The 20,843-nt window shown below is 35.0% G+C and overlaps 1 protein-coding gene across 1 annotated transcript in view; it reads left to right on the top strand.

Annotated features, from left to right (window-relative positions):
- Window positions 1-20,843, top strand: part of CCDC178 (coiled-coil domain containing 178) — a 153,200-nt gene that overhangs the window by 31,334 nt on the left and 101,023 nt on the right. The window contains exons 14-18 of the mRNA XM_015855502.2: window positions 3,336-3,398; window positions 5,802-5,963; window positions 9,836-9,949; window positions 12,656-12,801; window positions 14,797-14,956. Of these exons, the coding sequence (XP_015710988.1) occupies window positions 3,336-3,398; window positions 5,802-5,963; window positions 9,836-9,949; window positions 12,656-12,801; window positions 14,797-14,956 (645 nt within the window). The remainder of the gene's footprint in view (window positions 1-3,335; window positions 3,399-5,801; window positions 5,964-9,835; window positions 9,950-12,655; window positions 12,802-14,796; window positions 14,957-20,843) is intronic.

Below are 20,843 nucleotides of genomic sequence, written 5' to 3'. Positions count from 1 at the left end.
CTTCTCTTGCATCAAATTTATATTACTGGCAATATCTGAATTTGCACCTCGTAGGTTTGACCTGTAAATTTTCTTTTTTATATTATATTATGCTGTTCTGTGGCAGTATGTTTTAATGCTAAATTTGTTGTGTCTTGTTTGGATACAAATTTGCCAAACACCATTTTCTCTGCATTCTTGGTGTCATGTGCTATAACTTATATGGATGTATGTTCAACAGCATGAGCAAAGAATATTTTATGGTGCTTCTTTTTCTTTTTAATGCATACTCCATGGGTGCTAAAAATTAGTCTAAGAAAGTTTCAGGAAATCATCCCTGTTTATTTGCTTAATTTATATTTTTCCCTTAACTATTAAAAAATAATTTAGAATTGTTGTTCATCTCTTGTCAAAATTTCAGTTATGTCTTGAATTTTTAACATCCATGACATTCTGTGATAACTTCAACAGCTTCTTTATGTGTTGTGGGAAGAATGAGAAATTTTGTTTGACTTCTGCCCAGCATATACTATATTCATATAATGCCATACTTCTTATTTTCAAATACGGAATGATCAGATATTCCAGATTTCCTTTCTGCATGTCCCACATTACTTTACAGACTTTTATGTTCCTTTTCAGGCTGAAGACTTCGATTAACATTTCATGAATGAAAACTGTCCCATATCTATCATCCTCTTGTTTGCTCAGTACTTTTTCCAATTCCATTATTACGGGGGAAGAGGGAGCAGGATTAGAACTGCAGAGAATATTTGATGTTTAGACGCACAGTCGGTTTATGCAGTGGTATAAAGAGGATCTCTATTTTGCTCTTTTTTCCTTTCTTAATAGTTCTTAACATTACATTTATTCCTTTAAATGCAATGGAGCTTTTTATTCACAGTGTTAGGGAATGCCTGTTTTACCTTTGTGATCTTGTTCCTGCTTTATTATTAACAAGCTTGGAGTCCAGTCCGCTACAAGTTCTTGATCCTAATGTACAAGCACACATTTACCTTTGTTGAATTTTGTCTACTGTAAATAAGTAATCCAGATTTTAAAATCAGTGCTTCTGTTCGTCTGTTAGTCATACATTGTCTCTAGCAGCTTTCCTATTCAGATGTATTTGGAAAAGGATTTGTTACTAGTTCTTATATACTTTGCATGTTCTTCTAAAAATTCTTATTTTGCTTCCCTGATGGTATTTTTTTATTTTTGAATCCATGAAATTCAGGATCTTTTCTGTTTTGCTTGTTTTAGACATAATTTCAAATGCTGGAGGATACAGTCTGGCTACTAACAGCTTCCCTTCTGTTTAGTGGTGTTTATTTTTCTATTTGATGTTTCCAAAACATCCATCAAAACCTGATTTACATGTACTTTGAGCCTCTAGTAAGATATATATAAATAGTCCCTGTCTGGCTTGCAAATATTTTACTTTTTCAGCTATCTTTCATAACGTTTTTAATATACTAACAATAAAAAACCCATTTTTTGAATTTTGACTACAGCATTACTTTTTTGATTTTGCTGTTCCTTAATCTCCCTACTCAAGGCATAGATAGTGTTAGTATCCTGGGCATGCAGCCAGTCAAAAATGTATCTCATTTATGGTTATGCATTTATGGTTAGAGACAGAATTTCATTTTGTTTGTGTTCTGGTTTCTTTCTTGGCACAGCTTCTACATTCAGCCATTGTTAATGTCCCATCTCCAGTGATAGCTTTCCAGTACCTCTTAAGTTTCTCCAGTTCCCTTGTTGTTGAGTACCTCCATTTCTAACAGTGGCAGAGTTATCATTGTGTTGTCGATTTTAATGATTATGGTTAATCTATGGTTAATCAGCTACCATAGCAGCTAAAGTAGTGTGCTTGTATTTTCAAAGCATTAACACATGAAGGCACACACAAAGATGGCTACTAGCAAGAGCTAATTACAAGGTAAAAGTTGCTAGTTAAGTGAGAATAGAATGCAGAGAAGCTAAGATACCTCTCTATCTAAGCAACAATTGAATATGTCCTTATAAATGATGGTGCAATTTAAAGTTGGTTGTGTGGTCTCTGCTGATATTTTGTTAGAGCAATTATCCCTTGGTGTGTCTGACAAAGCATCTGTCTGTAACCACCAGTTCAACTGTCTCTGTGGGCTACCAAGCAGAATGAAAAATATATTCACAGGACCACCAGACGTTATCATCAGTCATTCTAAATGATGCTGCATTTTGGAGAGCAGTCCAGAAGCCACATACAGTTCATCTGAGGCTCAGTAGATTTAGATTCAGATAGGTGTATGAATGTGTGAGAGGGTATTAAGGCCCATGGACACTGATTTTTGCTCAGAGTTTTCCTTGGAGGAGATGAATGAACTTTCATCTGGAAATAAAAGTCTTCTACTCATTGATTACAGGATTTCCTTGAAACGTGTTTTCTACATGAACATTGATCTGCCTGTCTCCTTTTCTCATGCAGTTTATAATAATCTTTGGGATTGAGGGGTTGAGAATAAATGAATATGTTCTTTCACCTTCTTCTGTATTTCCATATGTATGTAGCTTCTGAATGATTCTTATGACTTGCTTATGCAAGAACCTCCCTCTCTATATGCTGATGGCACATGCTTCCAGAATGCAGATAAGATTAATTAAAAATCTTGAAGAAATATATTGCAACAATAGAAGGGATTGAGTCTGTTTCTAACTGTTCTGTTGGCCATGTTATGCCTAGTTTTACCTAAATAATGTCCCTAAATTCATTTAAAAGAAAACAGAAAACTCTAATTCGGATTTGGCTTAGACTGTAATCAGGCATAGTTTGGTTATGATGGTCTGCTAAGGTGACCTACATTAAACTAGAGGTTTTCATTGTGCAGTCTACAATAATTTATTTAACTGTAATCCCAGAAGTAGTGTGGGTAGAATACTCATATAGGAAAAGGATGAAACATGTTCAGATTTTTACTAGAAATTACGAAAAAAGTCTCATCATAAACTGACAGAAAGTACTGAGATTTTTAAAAATTTTAACATTTGATATTCTGTATCATTTTAGGTAAGGCGTCTCAGCTTCTTCATGTATTTAATTACCTTAAGATCAAAAGTTTATAATAATGATAATAATTATTATTATGTTAATGGTACATTTATTAAAATTTAAAATATATTCTTCATTTTCTTATAGCATAGTCTATACTTATTTAGCTACTGTGCATGAGTAACAATTGTAATTTCATTTTTTATGTAGTTTTATGATAGTCAAGAGAAAATTTAAAAGTTGTGCTTGTTCTTGCTGTGATGTCACTGCTGTTGTCTCTTAATTTATTTTCTTATGTGTTGCATATTACTTTATTTTTTCCCCAAAGAATTTGGAGTTGAATCTTATGAAAGAAATTCAAGATGCAAAAGGAATTTGCGAAGTGATTCGGGTAAATATGACAGTAACCCATTTCCTTGACAGCTAAGTTTTCCGTCTGCATTCTTTTTACTTCATGCCATAAATTAGCTTTGAGTACCTTGTAGCTGATAGAAAGGTAATGGGGTTTGCTAAGTAACTGAGTTTGTTTTTATATTCATCTTGGAAAATGTAAATACTCATGAGAACTTGGAATATATTAGTTGTATCCAAGATGTTTGCAGTAACTTCCAGTTTGCTAGAAAATACACAACAGTTTTCAATAATAATTTATATATGCAGAGACAGTATCATTCGAATTCATGTATTTTCTTACTTCAGTTTCTATAGAAAATACAATGAGGCCCTTACCATACTTGATATTCATGCCTGTATGAATAAAATGAGCCATTTTAACACCATTTGATTTTCCCCTAGTGTGAACTACTTAATTCACGCAAGATGCTCTTCTGTTACTTTTTCTGATTGTCAGATGTAAGCCTTTTTGTCTGATCTTTGTTGTTGCTTTCCAACAGTCCTCAGGCAAGCACTGATACAACTTAAAATTTTCTTACTGAAATTCCAAGTAGGGCACTGCCATCCATTTCCATCCATTGGAAAATCAATTCCCTCAGGTGCCTCCCTTGAGAGCACGTATAATGGTCATACAACAAATGTAGTAACTGTAAGTTCTTAATGCTTCAAGCAAGACACAGAGTGGAAGCTACAGGACTATTTTCTGCAGAAATCTGGCTTCTTTTGTGGTTGTATCAAACAGGAAAGAGGTAATCTGAGAGATTTCAAAGGCTGTTCTTGGATTTACTGTGCTGACCGTAAGTCCTTCTCAGATCTTTGTTTCCTCTTGGTTCTTGCAAAAATCACTCAGTAGCGATTCTATCCTACTTCTTTCCTGTTACAGACGGGAACAGAACAGTTCCCTAATTGGATATAAATTTGCTGTTCTGAATTTTTTTCATCGTAGTTCATGTATTTTCACAACAAAGAGGTTCATCTTTTTAAGTATCTCATACTTTTTGTGGGTTCGTCTTTATAAGTATCTTATACTTTTTGTAATGTTTATTTTTAACTACAATTTTTTGTTGCTACTTTTTTGTTTGTTTGTTTGGTTGTTTTAACTGATTGATTTGTTGTCAAGAGTGTTTTTCTTACTGTATGGGAACTGTTGAGTCTTGGCCTGAACCAGTGACTGATCACCTGAGGCAAGCACTGAGTCAGCCCTGGGAGCACAGGTGAAGAAAATTCACCTGTGTGACTGGAAGGGGTGGAGCCTATCTGCACCTCTCCTGGACCTCATTTAAGGGCTTACTGCCTCCTAGAGAAGGATCACTTTCTGGAGATCCCTCCCTTTAGAGTTTTTTTTTTTTTACTGTAATCCTAGGATGTGGGTGAGTATTTCATTTAATTTTGATTGTCTTTTTTCACCATGATAATTTCTCTAATTATAAAACCTGTGAAATGTCATCCTAACCTCACCACTCTTCTAACTGTACATTTGTTAACTGTACACTTAATAACAGGACTAAATGTGAAGGCTACTGAAAGAGCAAAATGTGTTATTAACAAGAAACTATAAAAGTACATAGCAGTTTAGAGAGTCTTTTCTGAGGTAGCTAAAGGGAATTTCCTAATGCCATATGAGTAAACCACTATCAATCCAGAATTACTAATGCTTGTATGGGAAGCTTTTCTGTTCTACTTACCAGTCATTTTGTTACTTAAAACTTAATCCATAACCTTCACCTGTGAATTTGACAGTTTTGTTGTGCTTACTACTAGAAACAGTTCAAGTAAAGGTGAATGTGTTTGCAGACTATGATTAAGAGAGTTATTTTCTACATAAAGCTAAAAGAGTAAGATGTGAGTATGGTTGCTCCTTACCATCTTCTCAGTAATCTACCTTGAATTCAGGTTCTAAAAGTGGAAATCAAAATGGTGGTAGCTGAATTCCACTTCATGTTTACATACACATATAGATAGTGGCTGTGCTATTTGTTTGGTGTTAGATAGAGAAATAATTGAGTTTAAGTGATGGTGAATTTGGTGCAGCAGGAGTTGTAAATTTATGTAAGACCTCTTTGCTTTAATTCCCCAGTTTGGAAATCTCATCTTCTATTTGCTTAACGTTATTGTAAATTAACTGTCTGCTTCAATATAATACCTGTATTTCATACTACTTGTTGCTGATGCATCTTCTGTGTATGCCAACTGTGCTGGCTATTCGGCCTTTATTATTCACACGCTTACTTATGGCCAACTTTGCTTCATTCTGAAGACATTTTCAATTCCACTGAATGTTGTGACATATTCAAGGTATGTGCTTTAGGTTATAAATGTTTTCAGATTTGAATTTTTCATGTTTTACTTTGCTTCTGATTTCAGTACTGAAAGGTATTTCTCTATATATTTCAATAAACAGGCCAAGGTTAAAACAGTATATGATGACCTAAGGGAAAAGCAAAGAGAGAATCTAAAGAAAAGAGAAGAAGATATGAAGAGAATAGAAGAGATAGAGAGCAACATAGCTCATCTAGAAGCAAAATTTAAACAAAAGGAAGATTTATTTAATGAGAACCATAAGGTAAAAGTGGTAGATTCTGAGCCATTTGCTGACATATTTTCAAATTGTTATTACAAGAAAAATAAAAAGAAAATTAAGAAGATGAAACATGAGAGCTCAGAAGAGATTGATTTTTAAGGTGTGCTTTAAGGTTGTGCTGTGATACAACAAAATATGCAGCCTGATCCCTGTCTTAGTTTTGTCCTTTCTTGCCTCATGTATTAGAAAAGTTGTTATTTATCTTTTAAGATTTGCAATCCTTTTTCTTACAAAAGGAAAGACTGTTTAGTACTTGCTTGTTTCCTTTGTGTCTGTTTTGTTATAAGCTGAGAAGAGCAACAGATGTGTAAGCCATGACAGGCTGGAAAGCCTTTTACATTCCCTGCTTTATGAGTGATGCTTTTTATTATTATTATTTTTTCGTTTTTCTCATGAAATATCTGTTTTATATAAGAAAAAGACACAGAAGAACTTAGTCTTAAAAACAAATCCTCAGAATACTGGAAATGACTTTGGAAGAGAAAGGTGTACTTTATCCAAGCTTTACCAGAAGCAAAACAAGTGCAGAGCATTTGTACTGTCATAGTCTGACATGTCTTGAAAGCACAGCTAAAAAGGTGGTTTTCCTCCACTTGCCCAGTGATGACTTAGAATACTAGGTCATCAATTACTGCCCACATGTGCTGGATGTATTAATGATGCTGACTTTTTCTAAGAGTAAAACCTTGGGAGAATGTTCAGGAAGTAACTTTTCATACAGACAAGTTCAGGAATGACAATTGAAATTGTATGGCTGTGAAGCACTTTTTGTTACTACAGCTTCCTCTTTTAGATCTCATAATTCTTTAGATCTTTGAAAACTTTCCTTATAAGGAGTGTTGCAACAGTGGTGATAGAGAACAGAATGTACATTAGACAATGTTATTTAAATAAATTACTGTTTGAAACCAAGATAGTACAGTGATGGATGGTTTTGAAAAGCACCCCTAGTAGGTGGATCAGTTTACTTAGTCTTTAAAACTGGAGGCCTTAAGTAGATAATCATTTTGTTAATTAATGATGATAGTCCCCTTGTGACCAGTGTCTGTGAAAACAGATCTTATTTTTATGAAAAGACGCAGAAATATTCAAAATATGAACAATGGTTTGATGTAAGATGTAATGGCACTTCAGTGACTTTTATGTATATGTGTATATGTACACTTAAAAACACTAAATGAAACCATACTATCCTTCATTTGCAGAGCTGCTAGGATGTAATTTAAAGATATATATTTTTTTCTCATTAAAAACATTTCTGTAACACTGTGTATTCTTGATTAGGTTCTTATTCCTTTTCTTGTTTCAGGGAATGGCTCTGACAACTAGAAACATAGTAAATATTTTATTTCCTTTCTGATGATAAGAGGGCTGGAGCTCCTCTCCTATGAGGAAAGGTTGGGGGAACTGGGCTTGTTTAGCTTAGAGAAGAGAAGGCTCTGGGGAAACCTCAGTGAGGTCTTCTAGTACTTGAAGGGAGCATATTAACAGGCATGGGAACAGCTGTTTACAAGGGTGGGTAGTGATAGGACAAGGTGGAATGGTTTTAAACTAAGACAGGGAGGTTTAGGTTAGATATTAGGAGGAGGTTTTTCACTCAGAGGGTGGTGGCAAACTGGAACAAGTTGCCTAGGGAGGTGGTGGTTGCCCCATCCCTGAAGGCATTGAAGGCCAGGCTGGATGTGGCTCTGGGCAGCCTGGTCTAGTGGTTGGTGACCCTGCACAGGGGGGTTGAAACTAGATAATCGTTATGATCCTTTTCAGCCCAGGCCATTCTATGATTCTGTCTTCTGACGTGTGTGCAGCAGAGTTTAGCATTCACTGTGATTACTGTATAAATCAAAAACAAAGTGCGGGTTGTCCTGTTGTCATTATGCTTAAATCAAACTTTGCTTTACCAAGCCTTTGTTCTGTATGCCATGTGAGGTCTCAGGAACATTAAATATTTTGGTTTGGAAGGGACCTTAAAAATCATCTTGTTTCAACCCATCTACTGTGGGCAGTGATGCCTTCTACTAGGCCAGTGATTGCTAGACTGCTCACTAAAACAAGCAGTTTTACAGTTTAGGGAAAATACCTGAAATTTCCCTCCACACGCCCCACATATGTGCTCCTGTTTCTTGTTTAGTGTTTGGTTTTTTGTTTTTGTTTCTTTTTTTTTTCTGTCAGAGGAAAGAAGTACACTGATTATTACCAGTTCAAAGGAAGGACTTATCTCTTAAGTGCCTGAAAGTGGAGAAGAATTTCTCTTGTTCATTGTTCCTGTTAAAAAAAGGCCAAATACCTTCATTTTTGTTTCAAAATCACCCCAAACCAAACTTGTTTGGTTTTTTGTTTGTCTTTTCATCCAGAAGTAAGAATTGGATGATCCTCATACATTTTATTATCATGCTTTCAATCAAGTATGGTCAACATCTTTCAAGACTTTCTAGTTTAGATATGAGGTTTTTATTTTTGGTCAAAGCTATGACATGAGTGTTTCTTTTGCCTCATCTGTAAGTTCTTACAGAATTGTTGTGCAGTTTTCAGGTTCAGTTATCTGAATAGTAGTCAATAGTTTGCCACAGGAGATCATCATCTTTTTTTTTTTTTTTTCTTATTCTTACTCTGTATGAATTGTTCTTTATATAACCTGCATATAGCAATACTTCATCACTATCAGGAGGGAACTGGAGAATGTAGGGTAGTTTGAGTTTAGATAATGAATTATTTGATTATTCTTGATTTAGGTTTAACACGTCAAAATGGAAAAAAGCCCTTTGCTAATAGTATTTTCAAAACAGCGTAATAATGACAGTGACTAATGATGTTAGCCCTACCCTAGCTAAAATGAAGTAGAAACAATGTGACAAAGACCACATCATTAGTTTCCTGGAAACCCAGGGAGGTGTGGTGTAAGTTATGTATCATTGTCCATAGCGGTGTATTTGCTTCTGTTATAGAAGCCTGGAAACAGGGTTTGCCCAAGCAGATTTGTATGTGAAGGATGTGTGAGATACTGATAATTCCAAAGAAGAACTTTCTCCTTGATTAAAGGTTTTAAATATTTCAAAATGGAAATATTAATACTGATTTTAATGTTTATTGTTATATAAGATGAATTGAATTTGAAATTTTGATTAACATATAGTTATACAATTATTTCAGTAGATTTTGTGATGTAAATCTTTTTATTACATGCATAAATAATAGTTGATATCATTTAGTATCTGTTGCTCACACTAATGATGCAAATGAAATTAGTACAATTGAGAAGAACTGTTTTGTTTGAGGTGCTAATTAATAACAGAATAGCTAAATGAAAAATACAAAAATGAATTATCCAAATATTTTATTTTCCATATTCTTCCTCTTCTTACTTGCTCTCTTTAGCTGTATTTTTCATGAGTTGGTGGTAAACATTTTTCCTTTATATTCCTTCCGTGAAAGCTATTCCAAATACACATTTTAGTTAGATAACTTTATTTGTAGCTTTCTTGGCAAAAGGAATGTAAAGAAGCCTGGGGAAAAGAGTGAGCAGTGATATTTTGCTCTGTGATGATAAACACTCTTTGAAACACCAAAGATGTTTTCTCTTTTATATGTTGCCGTTTTTTTTTTTCTTTTTTTTTTTTTTTTTTTTTTCTTTTTTTTTTTTTTCTTTTTTTTTTTTTCCTTCAAAGCCATAGCGTACATAACATGTGACATTGAGCATGGTGCTGACTATTAGGAAAAAGAGCCCGAGCTGCACGGTGTAGGGGTAAAGAAAAGTAAACTTAACGATATATTCCTTAAGTAGTTTACAGCTAAAACTTTATCCAATTTCTCTGGATGTTTTGAGTAATAACACATCTCTTTGTGGATATTCCCTGCAGAAGCTCTCCTATTTGAATCAGAGAGTGCAAGAGCTAGACAAAAAGCAGAAGCAAACAGAACAACAACTGCAGCAAAAAAGGAATAGTCTGCAAAAACAGCTAAATGCTATGCAGGTGAATAAATTAATGTTTTCATGGCCTTTATGAAGTACATTTTATCTCAAAAGTTAAGTGGTAATTTCTACACAGTTGCTTTGAAGTTCCTCTTACTTTCACTAATGTACGAGATCCGTAGCCTTGATGCAGAGTGAAGTACAAAGCAGAATAAATATCGGGGTCATTGAGAAGTCCTTTGCTTTCTTCATTTGCTACAGTGTCTCAGATTGCTTGAGGGTCTTTGGAAATGTAAAGGAGAAAATCAATAGCAGTTGAAAACAATACTGGTATGATAGAAAGTGCCTGCTAATTGCATGTTTGCACAGCAGATGGCATCTTTTTGTAAATGATGGCTTATATCTGCTGTATCAGTTACTAAACTGTATAATACACTGAAGGGAATTACTGAATATCATTACTGAACGCTGTATTTTATATAAATGTGTTCATAAACATTACAAGGAGAAAGCATTTTCTTTGTGTTATTGTTCATTTTTATTCTTTCATTTGTATATGTATAAACTTAAGTTAGATATTACAGTCTCAAAGATGAATCCTAGATTAAAATAAAAACAAACAAAAAGCTTTCATGTTGTTCAGAATAGCTTCCGTGAACCTGGTAATTTCTTCCTAAAATCTCAAACACTTCCTACTTGTGACAACCTTTAATTAAGGATTGGGGAAATCACTGATACATTCAGGCTTCTAAATTTTCCGGGAAAGCAGAGTTTATGCACCTCTAACACAGAGAACGCAGCAGGTTTACCAAAGAATTTAGGACATGTGGAGGTGACTGAAGAGTCAGTAATTCTACATTGTTTTCCAGTACAAGACATTCTTAGGCTTTACTTTTAAGAATACCTTTCTTAGTAACTGTAAGTAACTGTTCCCGTTAGCAATATTTCAGCTAGTGTTCTCTGGAAATGAAACAAACAACAACAACAACAAAAAAAAAACCAAAACATAGAAAGCCTATTTTATGAGATCTTGAGAGCATTGACCTAGTAACAATGTTTGGTTACCCATAATATTACCACCATAGAGCCTGTTGCTATTCCTTAAGCACAGCTATTGAAGTTTTGTGGAAGGGGAGCTAGGCTGTTAGCTGCTATAACAGACCATAAGGAGTGGTTGTTCAGACTATCAGTATTACAGAATGTAGAGGAACTCACTATTTTTATTTGTTTGTTTTAAAACCCATTTGCAAGTTATCTCTCTTCTTAATAGGTACCAGATTGCACTGACCCAATGGCTAGTATTCCCTGTCCTTGGAAGCCAACCTTTTCAGTTTTAGTCTGCCTTCCCAGGATGTCAGAAACAAAAAACTTCTTCACTGACAATTTTGTTCCAACATAGCTCATATATGAACCAGACTTTCTTTAGGGAAAAAGAAGAAAAAGAAAAATAGGTCATGACTTATTTTTATATATATTTACACTACACTCTGATACCTCAGTCATCTCAAATTCTATTATTTGCTTATTATTAAAGCCTGAGTAAGTCATCTGCTCTGGTATTACATATACCGCAGGCTACCACATTTCCACAAGTTCCTCTGTTACTGGTCCCAAGACTATCAAGGGTTTGAGACCATATAGGCGGTTCAATTGCACAGGGATTTGCATTAATGACTGCCTTCACTTTCCTTCTAATAATTTTATGTTCCTGCAGTAAACCTGAAATTTTTATTTAATCTTATATACCCTCTTAATCTCTCTATATATAATAAATATAATATGTAATATACATAATATGTTTGCATATAAATACTTATACACACACATTATATTATATATATATATATATGTATATATACACATGTATTATGTTCTAGGAAGTTCAGGAGGTCTTAAGGTATCTCATGCACTTCTGTGCTTATGTTCTTATCTGTTATAAAAGCTCTGGTTCCTTAGTTTTTTCAGGTTCCTTTTAGCTATACCATTACAAAACAATTATTTTATACGGAAAATGATAATTAGGCAGTCTACCAGGGTACTGCCTCAGAAAAATGGTGCAGTATCTTAAAAAAAAAACAACTGACCTTTATTAAAATATTGACACATATTCTTTATCTACTGAATTTTAAGGTCTTAAAATTCTTTATTTCATGCAGTGTTTATAATTGTGTGCATATTTAAATTATCTGTATGTGTTTATGCATAGGGTTAATCAAAAGGTACTTTTCTCCCTGTTAATTTAACCTATTTACATAACTGCTTACAGCTCACTAGTATGGGTTACAAAATCTAATGCAGCTACTTTAAGTATAATCCAACTAGCATACTCTCAACTTTTTAATACTTCTGTACTGCTGCAATGCATTTTATCTTGTTTAATGAGTAAGCTAAAGTGTTGTTGTTTTGGTTTTTTTGGTTTTGTTTTTTTTACTAGATTCTGATGCTATTGGAAGTACTTTTTGCTTTTGTCCTGAGTCTTTAGGTGGGATTGTGTCATAATAAAATATATGGATATATAGTAAATGTGCAACAAGTTGGGCTATAACTAGATTGACAAAATTGTGCTCTAATAGGAAAGCAGTTATTCCATTTTGCTAACTACCTCAACTACCTAGAACTACTGCCTAACTACTTCAACTCTAGAAGCAGTTCTGTTTCCTTGAGTATACAATTTATGAACTGATGTCTGCTATCATGTGCTTAAAATACATTATTGGCAAATCTTGCACTCCTAGTTTATATGCTATGTATTTATTTTAATTTCCAGGAAAAACAATCATTTCTTCCTAGTCAAATTGATGAAAACTATCACACTGTGGAAAAACTAAAAAATGAACTTAAGGAACTCACTGAATTATGGAATACGAAGCAAACACAGATGGAAGATGCAGAAAAATCTCTCACTGATTTACGGTAAGACCTGCTGTTGTACACGAAGTTGTAAGGGTAGTGTATAGCTTTAGTAACTTAGTAATTTTACTTTATTACTATTTCTACTGGTAATTTTATTATTTTTCAGTGTTATTCCTAGGAAATGTAATGCACTTAATAATTTGGGAGTATTTTTGTGTGTTTACTGCCTGTAGTTCTAATCCATTTGTAGAAGTTATTAATGATACAGTGTCTACCTGCCAAACTGAATTTTGGCTATCAGTATTACTTCTGGAAATATAATAATATTCATGGTCAGTTGCATCCTTAATTAATGGTGGATTCCTCTCTTTCTGTGTTCTCTCTGTTTTAAGAAGTGTGGACCAACACTTACTGTGACTGATGAGTCCTGAAAATAGTCTCAACGGGCCCTATCTAACTGATTATGTGGACTGCCTTCTAGGCCACTGAAGCCTTGGAGGGCCATATATGCTGATTGCACAGCAGGCTTACTCTTCAAGGAGAAAGGTGAACCTGCTATGCAATGTCAAATGGAAAACAGCTTGGGTTGTTGAATTGTGCAGAATAGCTAAATAACAAAAAATCATTCCTGGTGTCATTTTAATACAGTTTGTTTTCTGTCATCTTATTCACTAAATGTACTGTCAGTGTTGAAAGATCTTTGCATTAAATTCTTGTCTGGGGGGAAAAAAAGTGATACTACATATACCTTTTTAGCTGACTATGTGGGACAGAATTACAAAATCATAGGGGTTGGAAGGGGCCTCTGGAGATCATCTTAAGTTTTTCTTGCCCATTCTTTTTGTAGTTTAAAAATATGTGTGTAGATATATTTTAATGTCTATAAATAGCATTGTAGATGCTTTATATTATATATACAGTAGACTGCTTTATATATTTTGTGTACTGCCTAAGGCAGTTCTTTATTCAGTGCAGCCCATGTAAATCAGATGGTTGGACATCCATGCCCAAGATGCTTCATTTTTCTGCAGAAGTCTTTTTCTGTAAAAAGTCTTTTTTTTGTTTGTTTTGGTTTTGTTTTGTTTGTTTCTTTTTTGTTTTTTAAATGAATAAATAAATCAATGCCTGGTAAGAACAGAGAAGGAGGGGGGAGGAAAAGAAAAAAGAAATATGCAAATGCTATGAAGCTCCCTTTTCCTGCCTCAACAAATAATAAAATATTTTTTACCTAGCATGTTGTGAGCTCATTCTGCATCTCAGAATCATAGAATCACTCAGGTTGGAAAAAACCTCAAAGATCATCAAGTCCAGCCACAGCCTAACCATAGTACCCTAACTCTAACAACACTCTGCTAAATCATATCTCTGAGCACCACATTCAAACAGCTCTTAAACACATCCAGGCATGGTGACTCAACCACCTCCCTCGTGAGCCTATTCCTGTGCTTAAGTACCCTGTCTGTAAAGATGTGTTTCCTAACATCCAATCTAAACTTACCTTGGTGCAAGTTGAGGTTGTTTCTCCTTGTCCTGTTGCCAGTGAGAAGAGACTTGCCCCGCTTTCACTGTACCTTTCAGATACTGGAAGAGAGCAATAAGGTCTCCTCTCAGCCTCCTTTTCCCTAGACTAAACAGCCCCAGCTCCCTCATCCTCTCCTCATTGAGCTGATTTTTTTCCAAGCCCTTCACAAGCCGTGTTGCTCTTCTCTGGACCTGCTCCAGTACCTCCACATCCTTTGATTATCACCATTTCAGCAAATGTTTCAGTAGTAGTGAACCAGTTCATTCTCTTGAAGGTTGTTTTTAAAAATGCAAGTTTTTATGAAAATTGAGAAATTTGACTTTCTTGATAGACTCATTAGTGGTCTAAATATTCACAATAAAATCAATTGTCTTTCTCTGTATTTTTTAAATGGTATAATTTTTAGGAAGAGGGATGCCTATTTTATATGTTATAAAACTTTAAATTAAAACTGTATGTAAAGAATGAAAAACAGTATGGATAATCTCATGATTGTTTCATTGAATTTATTTATTTATTTATTTTTGTTAAAGGAAAAAATTAAATGGGGTGATGTTTAAGGAGCAAAATGCCCAGACACTATTTAATCATCTCCAGGATGAGCTAGCAGAATATGAAAAAAGGTTAAAGCAGGAAGAAGAAGTATATGGAGAGTTACTACAGACAAGAAAGGAAGATCTGAAAAATTCAGAAGTGAGTATTACCAGATTTGGGTTTCTTTATCTGAGAAATGATACAACAAATTAGTTCCGTCTTTTTTCTGATAAAATCATTCTCTTTTTTATATCCAAACTTTGAAATTAGTAGTATCTTGTCAACATTCAAGTATTTTAAATGAATTAAATTACATTTACATTTTTTTGAATAAAGAAGTGATTTTAGAAAAATTATAAAATGATGCATTTTTTTTGGCACATTTAGTTTTTCATTTATGTTTAGGATTCTTGTATGCTTTCTCTAACATATTTTCTTTTCCTCTGATCTGTGGATACCTCTAGGAAAGGAAAAATCATCTCTTCTGTTAACTTAAAAATCTTATTGTCCTTTTCACTGGGATCTTGGTTGTGAATAATTTTGGTTAAGATCAGCATCAATAAATTCTCATTCCTCTTTAGTCATCTTCTTACAAGAATAGTGCTCAGTGCTTTATGTAAAAGTTTTTGAACTGTCAGAAGCTACTCTACAGTAAGACCTTCATCTGGATCTTAGATACTGCAACTTATACCAAGAAGGTGGAGCCAGATATTAAGGGGGGAGGCATCAGAGCCAATTGAAACAGAAGTATAAAATTAAAGGAGTTACTCACAGAATCTTAAAAGAAATCAGATGCAATATAATTATTTGCTGCTTTGTGTGTTTCTCCTGAAGTAAACTGAGGCAATCATGAATGTACTTGATTTAACTTTATTCTCACTAGTGCAAGATGAAGTGGTTCTGTAGTAATATCAAATCTAAGTCCTGTTTTCATTTCACTTCATATTTTCATCAAAATCTGTACAACTTAGAGTATGAAAAAAAGAGAAATTACAATGAAGGAAAGGGTTTTTTTGTTTGTTTGTTTTAAATAAGAGATTGCTGCTTTATAACTACTCATTGGGATATCAGCACTTTCAAAATATCAGCCTCCAGTCTCATGTTAAATTAATACTAGGGTCAAAAATACTTGCTGGTACTTTGACTTGCTCATTTTTCCCTTAAGTGTAAAAATCTCTGTAAGGACTGCTAGGTGATGTACCTTTCTTATCTCATTTATAATACCAAGATTTTTTTTCCCCTAATGTTGCACATTTTATCTCTATTGCCATCTTCCTTCCATGCTGAGTTACGGGTATTGCACAAAGAACTCTTACCAGTATTTCTTTATTAATGTAATGTTGGGAAAATAAGATTACACCAAGATTTTTGTGGTTAAATGTAAGTAAAAGTATTTTGTTCCACGTCCATAATCCTCTTTAAATTCTTACTGGAACACTTTGCTGGTTTCTGTGATAGCATCTCTTCAGTTTGACCTGCAGCTGGAGTGAAGGCGAGCACACTGTTACTTGTTGACTGTTTGTCTACTTATTGTCTAGTCATTTCACAGAATCACAGAGTTATCAAGGTTGAAAAAGACCTAGAAGATCATCTAGTCCAACCATTACCAATACTTACCAGCTAAATCATATTTATCAACACAACATCCAAACATTTCTTGAACACTCCCATGGTTGGTGACTCCACCACCTCCCTGGGCAGTGCATTCCAATGCATGACTACCCTTTCCGAGAAGTAATACTTCCTAATGTCCAACCATTTAATGTTTTAACAGCATTGTTAGGAGTATCACCAGCAAAGACCTTCAGCACCTTATGGACAGTCAAAAAATGTTCAGCAGGGACTTCAGTCTTTGTTACCCAAAAGAAATGGGCAGAAGGCCTAGTAACAGTGGGGGGATAAAGCTTAATAAGCCATTGAAAGCAGAATTTATAGGTGATTCATTTTAAATCCTAGTAAATTCATGGTGTAAATTCATTTATTTTACATTTATTTATTTATTTATTTATTTAGTAAATTCATTTATTTTACAAAAATGACCAGCATGGCTGTCTGGGAAAGATCTCTTGGACAGTTTTCAGAATTTTTTTGCTGATGGTAAAATCAAATCATCTAGCCTGCTAGACAAAGTCTACTGTCTAGCCTATGATAATGGTGAGATGTGGGGGTCCGGTTAACATTATTTCTATCATGGGGAGAAGACAAACAAAATCCCCAAAAGAATAATAGAAAAGCACTTCCTGAATGCAAAATATAGGAAGCAGGTTCTGATCTAGGATTTCTTGAAATTCCAGACAGACATAATATTGAATGGGAATTACCTATCCCAGTAGAACAATAATAATAATAAAAATTATTACTCGGTTCCAAGTGTAAGAAAATGCAAACATTAAAAGGGAACATTTCCTGAATGGGTTGTGAATATGTATGGTAACACCTCATGTATTCAAAAGTTTTTTTGAATTTTGATTGATTCAAGAACAGATTTAAGTGGGAGAAATGAAAATGCATGTGTCAATACAATGCATTAGACATACACGTTTGTCCTGGTTTCATCTAAAAGAGCTCTAATAATACAATTATATTTTGATTCCTTGCTGTGATAGGAATATAATTGGGCTGCTTGTTGTCAGACTTGTCACCTTGATGGTATGGGGCAGTGGCAGGGTGGGGCTGGTACAGATGAATAGAATCATGGAATGGCCTGGGTTGAAATGATCCCTGCAATGTGCAGGGTCACCTGCCACCAGACCAGGCTGCTCAGAGTCACATACAGCCTCCTTGGGCAACCACATCCAGGCATCCACAGCCTCCTTGGGCAACCTGTTCCAGTGTGCCATTACCCTCTGTGTGGAAAAACGTTCCCTAATATCTAACCTAAATCTTCCTCATCTTAGTTCAAAACCATTCCCATTGTCCTCCTATTACTATCCACCCTCATAAACAGCCATTCTCCCTCCTGTTTATATGCTCCCTTCAAGTACTGGAAGGCCACAGTGAGGTCTTCCTGGAGCTTTCTCTTCTCCAAGCAAAACAAGCCCAGTTCCCTCAACCTTTCCTCATAGGAGAGGAGCTCCAGCCCTCTGATCATCTTATGAGGCCTGGGTCATTCCATACCACATGGCACCACATAGAGAGGTGTAAAGCTGCAGGTACTGGAATGGGGCCTGGCTGCTGCTTAGGGTGTTGTGTGAGTGGGGTGTCATTTTGGTGCTGTGCATTGGTCAGCCAGTGGCAAGGAAGTGCTACAGGGCTGCATATCTTGTTATCATTGCATTTTTCATTCTGTTTTCCCTTTCTGTCTTATTAAATGGCTCTCAGTTCACCCCGTGAGTACACTTTTGCTTCCTATTCTCTCCTTCATCCAACTGTGAGGCAGCAAATGAGTGGCTGTGTGGTGTGAGCTGCTGCCAGGTTATGCCGCAACAGCAGTTGACTGTATGGCTTCAAAATAAAAATTGTAATCATCCTTATTGTCTTGTTTTTAAGATAAGCAGGTATGAACCCTTAGGCCTAATGAAGATTTACATGTTGCTGAAAGGAGCAGAAGTAGTATTGAGGCTGAGAAACCCAGTTGGAGGTCTGTACAAATGTCCAACTAAATGTTTTTGGAGTGACTAGTGGGTTTCATGCAGGTGAATAAAAGCTGATAATGAAGAACTAGAGGGAATAAAAAGCTTCCTGCCAAGAAAAAGTTTGAATAGCTGGACAGGAAGAGGGCTTGATTGTTAAGATTTTTGAACAAGAAGCCTCTCTATTCTGGGGACTAGAGGGGACTTTTAAATCCATAGAGAAGATCTCTTACTAAGAGATAAACTGGCCAGAAATTAGGTGAGAAATTAAGTAATTTAGTGACAAAGCTGGAGACTTCTTTTCGAAGCTGTGAAGGATTTGGAGTGGAGAAATAGCCTTGGCAGGGTAGAATCTGCATAAGCACCTGGTGGCCCTACCACTGCTCCTGGAAGAAAGAAATATTGTGAGGAGACACCTGCCCACAAGCAGTCTTCTCATGATGAGGACTAAATATCATGAGAAACCAAAGGATCGATGTGATTGGTTTTTGCAGGAATACTCATGGTGTATGTGTTGGCTGAAGAGCTGAGTCACAGCTTTTGCAGATGTCCCAGACTCTGTCTTTTCACAGGAGAAATTGTTGCCAAATGCTAAGATTGTGACACATGAATTTAACAAATGTCACAGCTAAACACAAGGTGTGATTTTTGTTTTCCCAATGTGCATTCTACTGAATGTGGTGAAATTTACATATGTAATGATAAAGTTATACCTTACAGGCATATTTTATCACTGTGCTATTTGTAACTACTCTCATAGCATCTCATTACCTTATGTTCTACAGAGACTGTACAGTCCCCAAACTATCATGCTGCCATTTGGTTCAGTGCTGATATGTGCAGTATTAAACACACAGATAAGAATTCTTTGACATAACAATTCATAATGAGTGTTGGATCACGTTCAGAATGATTATACTGTTCCTTGTTTTCTTAACCTGAAAGCAAGCCTGCTTTTCTGCTGCTAATGTGATTATTGTACTTCCAATTACAGTAACTGTAAAAATGATTACTGTGGTTATTGAAGATTGAGCAAGACAATTTGGTTGACCAATACTCTCTTGAAATCTGAAAATGTGTCCTCATTAACATTTCCTATTGGCTGTGTGATCATCTATCTCTGAAGTGCAAGTGTATAAATCTTTTAATTTAGACATCTGTATATAGAGACTTATACACTTGAGAAGTGCATTTAGTTTTGTTACCCAGAGCATTAGCAGAAATAGTTTCTTTAACTTTCCTTTTACTCTATAATCAGTACAAGTATCAGAATTTCCTAATTCCATTAATTGAGTCTTCTGCTAAACAAAACCAAACACCAATGATAATAGAAATATTTCAGTGAGTTTATTTGACTGTTGGATGATACTGGAAAGTTAGATGACAGTAAATTGTTATTTCTTTGGCAGTGTACCTTGGTGAGCTTCAGAAATGTTCAATGTAAAACTGAAAGGGAATTTCTCAGTTATATAGAAGTGCACTTTGAAATTTCTTTAACGGAGTAACATTTTCAGTTAATCATGATGTGGAAAGCTTAAAAGTAGGGGGATGCACCTTTTTTCAGTGTAAATTTTATGTATAGTGAAATAAGGTTTCAGTAATTTATTCTTCAAAAATATTCAATCTGCAAATATGTTATCCAAATGTTTTGACCCTATCTTAAATGTCTTTTTTGTTTAAACAAAAAAAAACCCCAAAAAAAACAGTGTTCCTATTAGCACTTTTTTTCTTTTTTCTTTTCTTTTTTTTTTTTTTTTTTCCCCATAGAAAAGCATTTTCCATCTAGGAAATGATATATCAGAAAATCCATGACCGGTTGTAGCAGCTAGTCATGATATGTTATTTCATCAGGTACCGAGAGTATTACTAATGACATAATCTACAAAACAGCACATTTCAGAAGAGATTCTTACAACAATACAATAATACGGTGCTGAAAGATGAATTAAGAAATAAGGGAAAACAGAGTTAGCTGCAAGGGGCTGTTTATCATCTTGGTATTAGATAAAATCCACTGGGTGTCTTTTATCATTTACTATTCATCTATTTAGGTCATCTTTCCTACTAGTCATTGTTTTCAGTCTTGCTGCACTAATATGTTCAGAGAGCTTCCATCTCTTACTTTCAAAAAATACTGCTAATCAATATTAATGTTACTGAAGAGCTTTGTTTCAGCATATCTATGTAAACGTGAGAGCTACGTTTGAAGATATATGACAAAAGAGGATTTTTTTTAATACCTAGAGAGCCATTGCTCCCTTTAGGCTATTCTCTGTGTGTGTGCGAGGTAAGGATAACAAATAGTCTGGCTATAAAACTGTCTTTAATTAGTTGACTCAGTGGCTTCCAACAGTGTGCTACGCTGCTATGTGGGACTCCCATGTTACAAGATAGGCTTTTGAGTCTTAGTCCATGCTCCTGGGTAGACTTAGCATATCAACTTACATGCTGTCCTGTGGGAAGCACAGGCAGTA

This window comes from Coturnix japonica, chromosome 2 (assembly GCF_001577835.2).
Source record: "Coturnix japonica isolate 7356 chromosome 2, Coturnix japonica 2.1, whole genome shotgun sequence".
NCBI classification, from domain to species: domain Eukaryota; kingdom Metazoa; phylum Chordata; class Aves; order Galliformes; family Phasianidae; genus Coturnix; species Coturnix japonica.
This window is presented reverse-complemented; position numbering and strand designations above follow the sequence as displayed.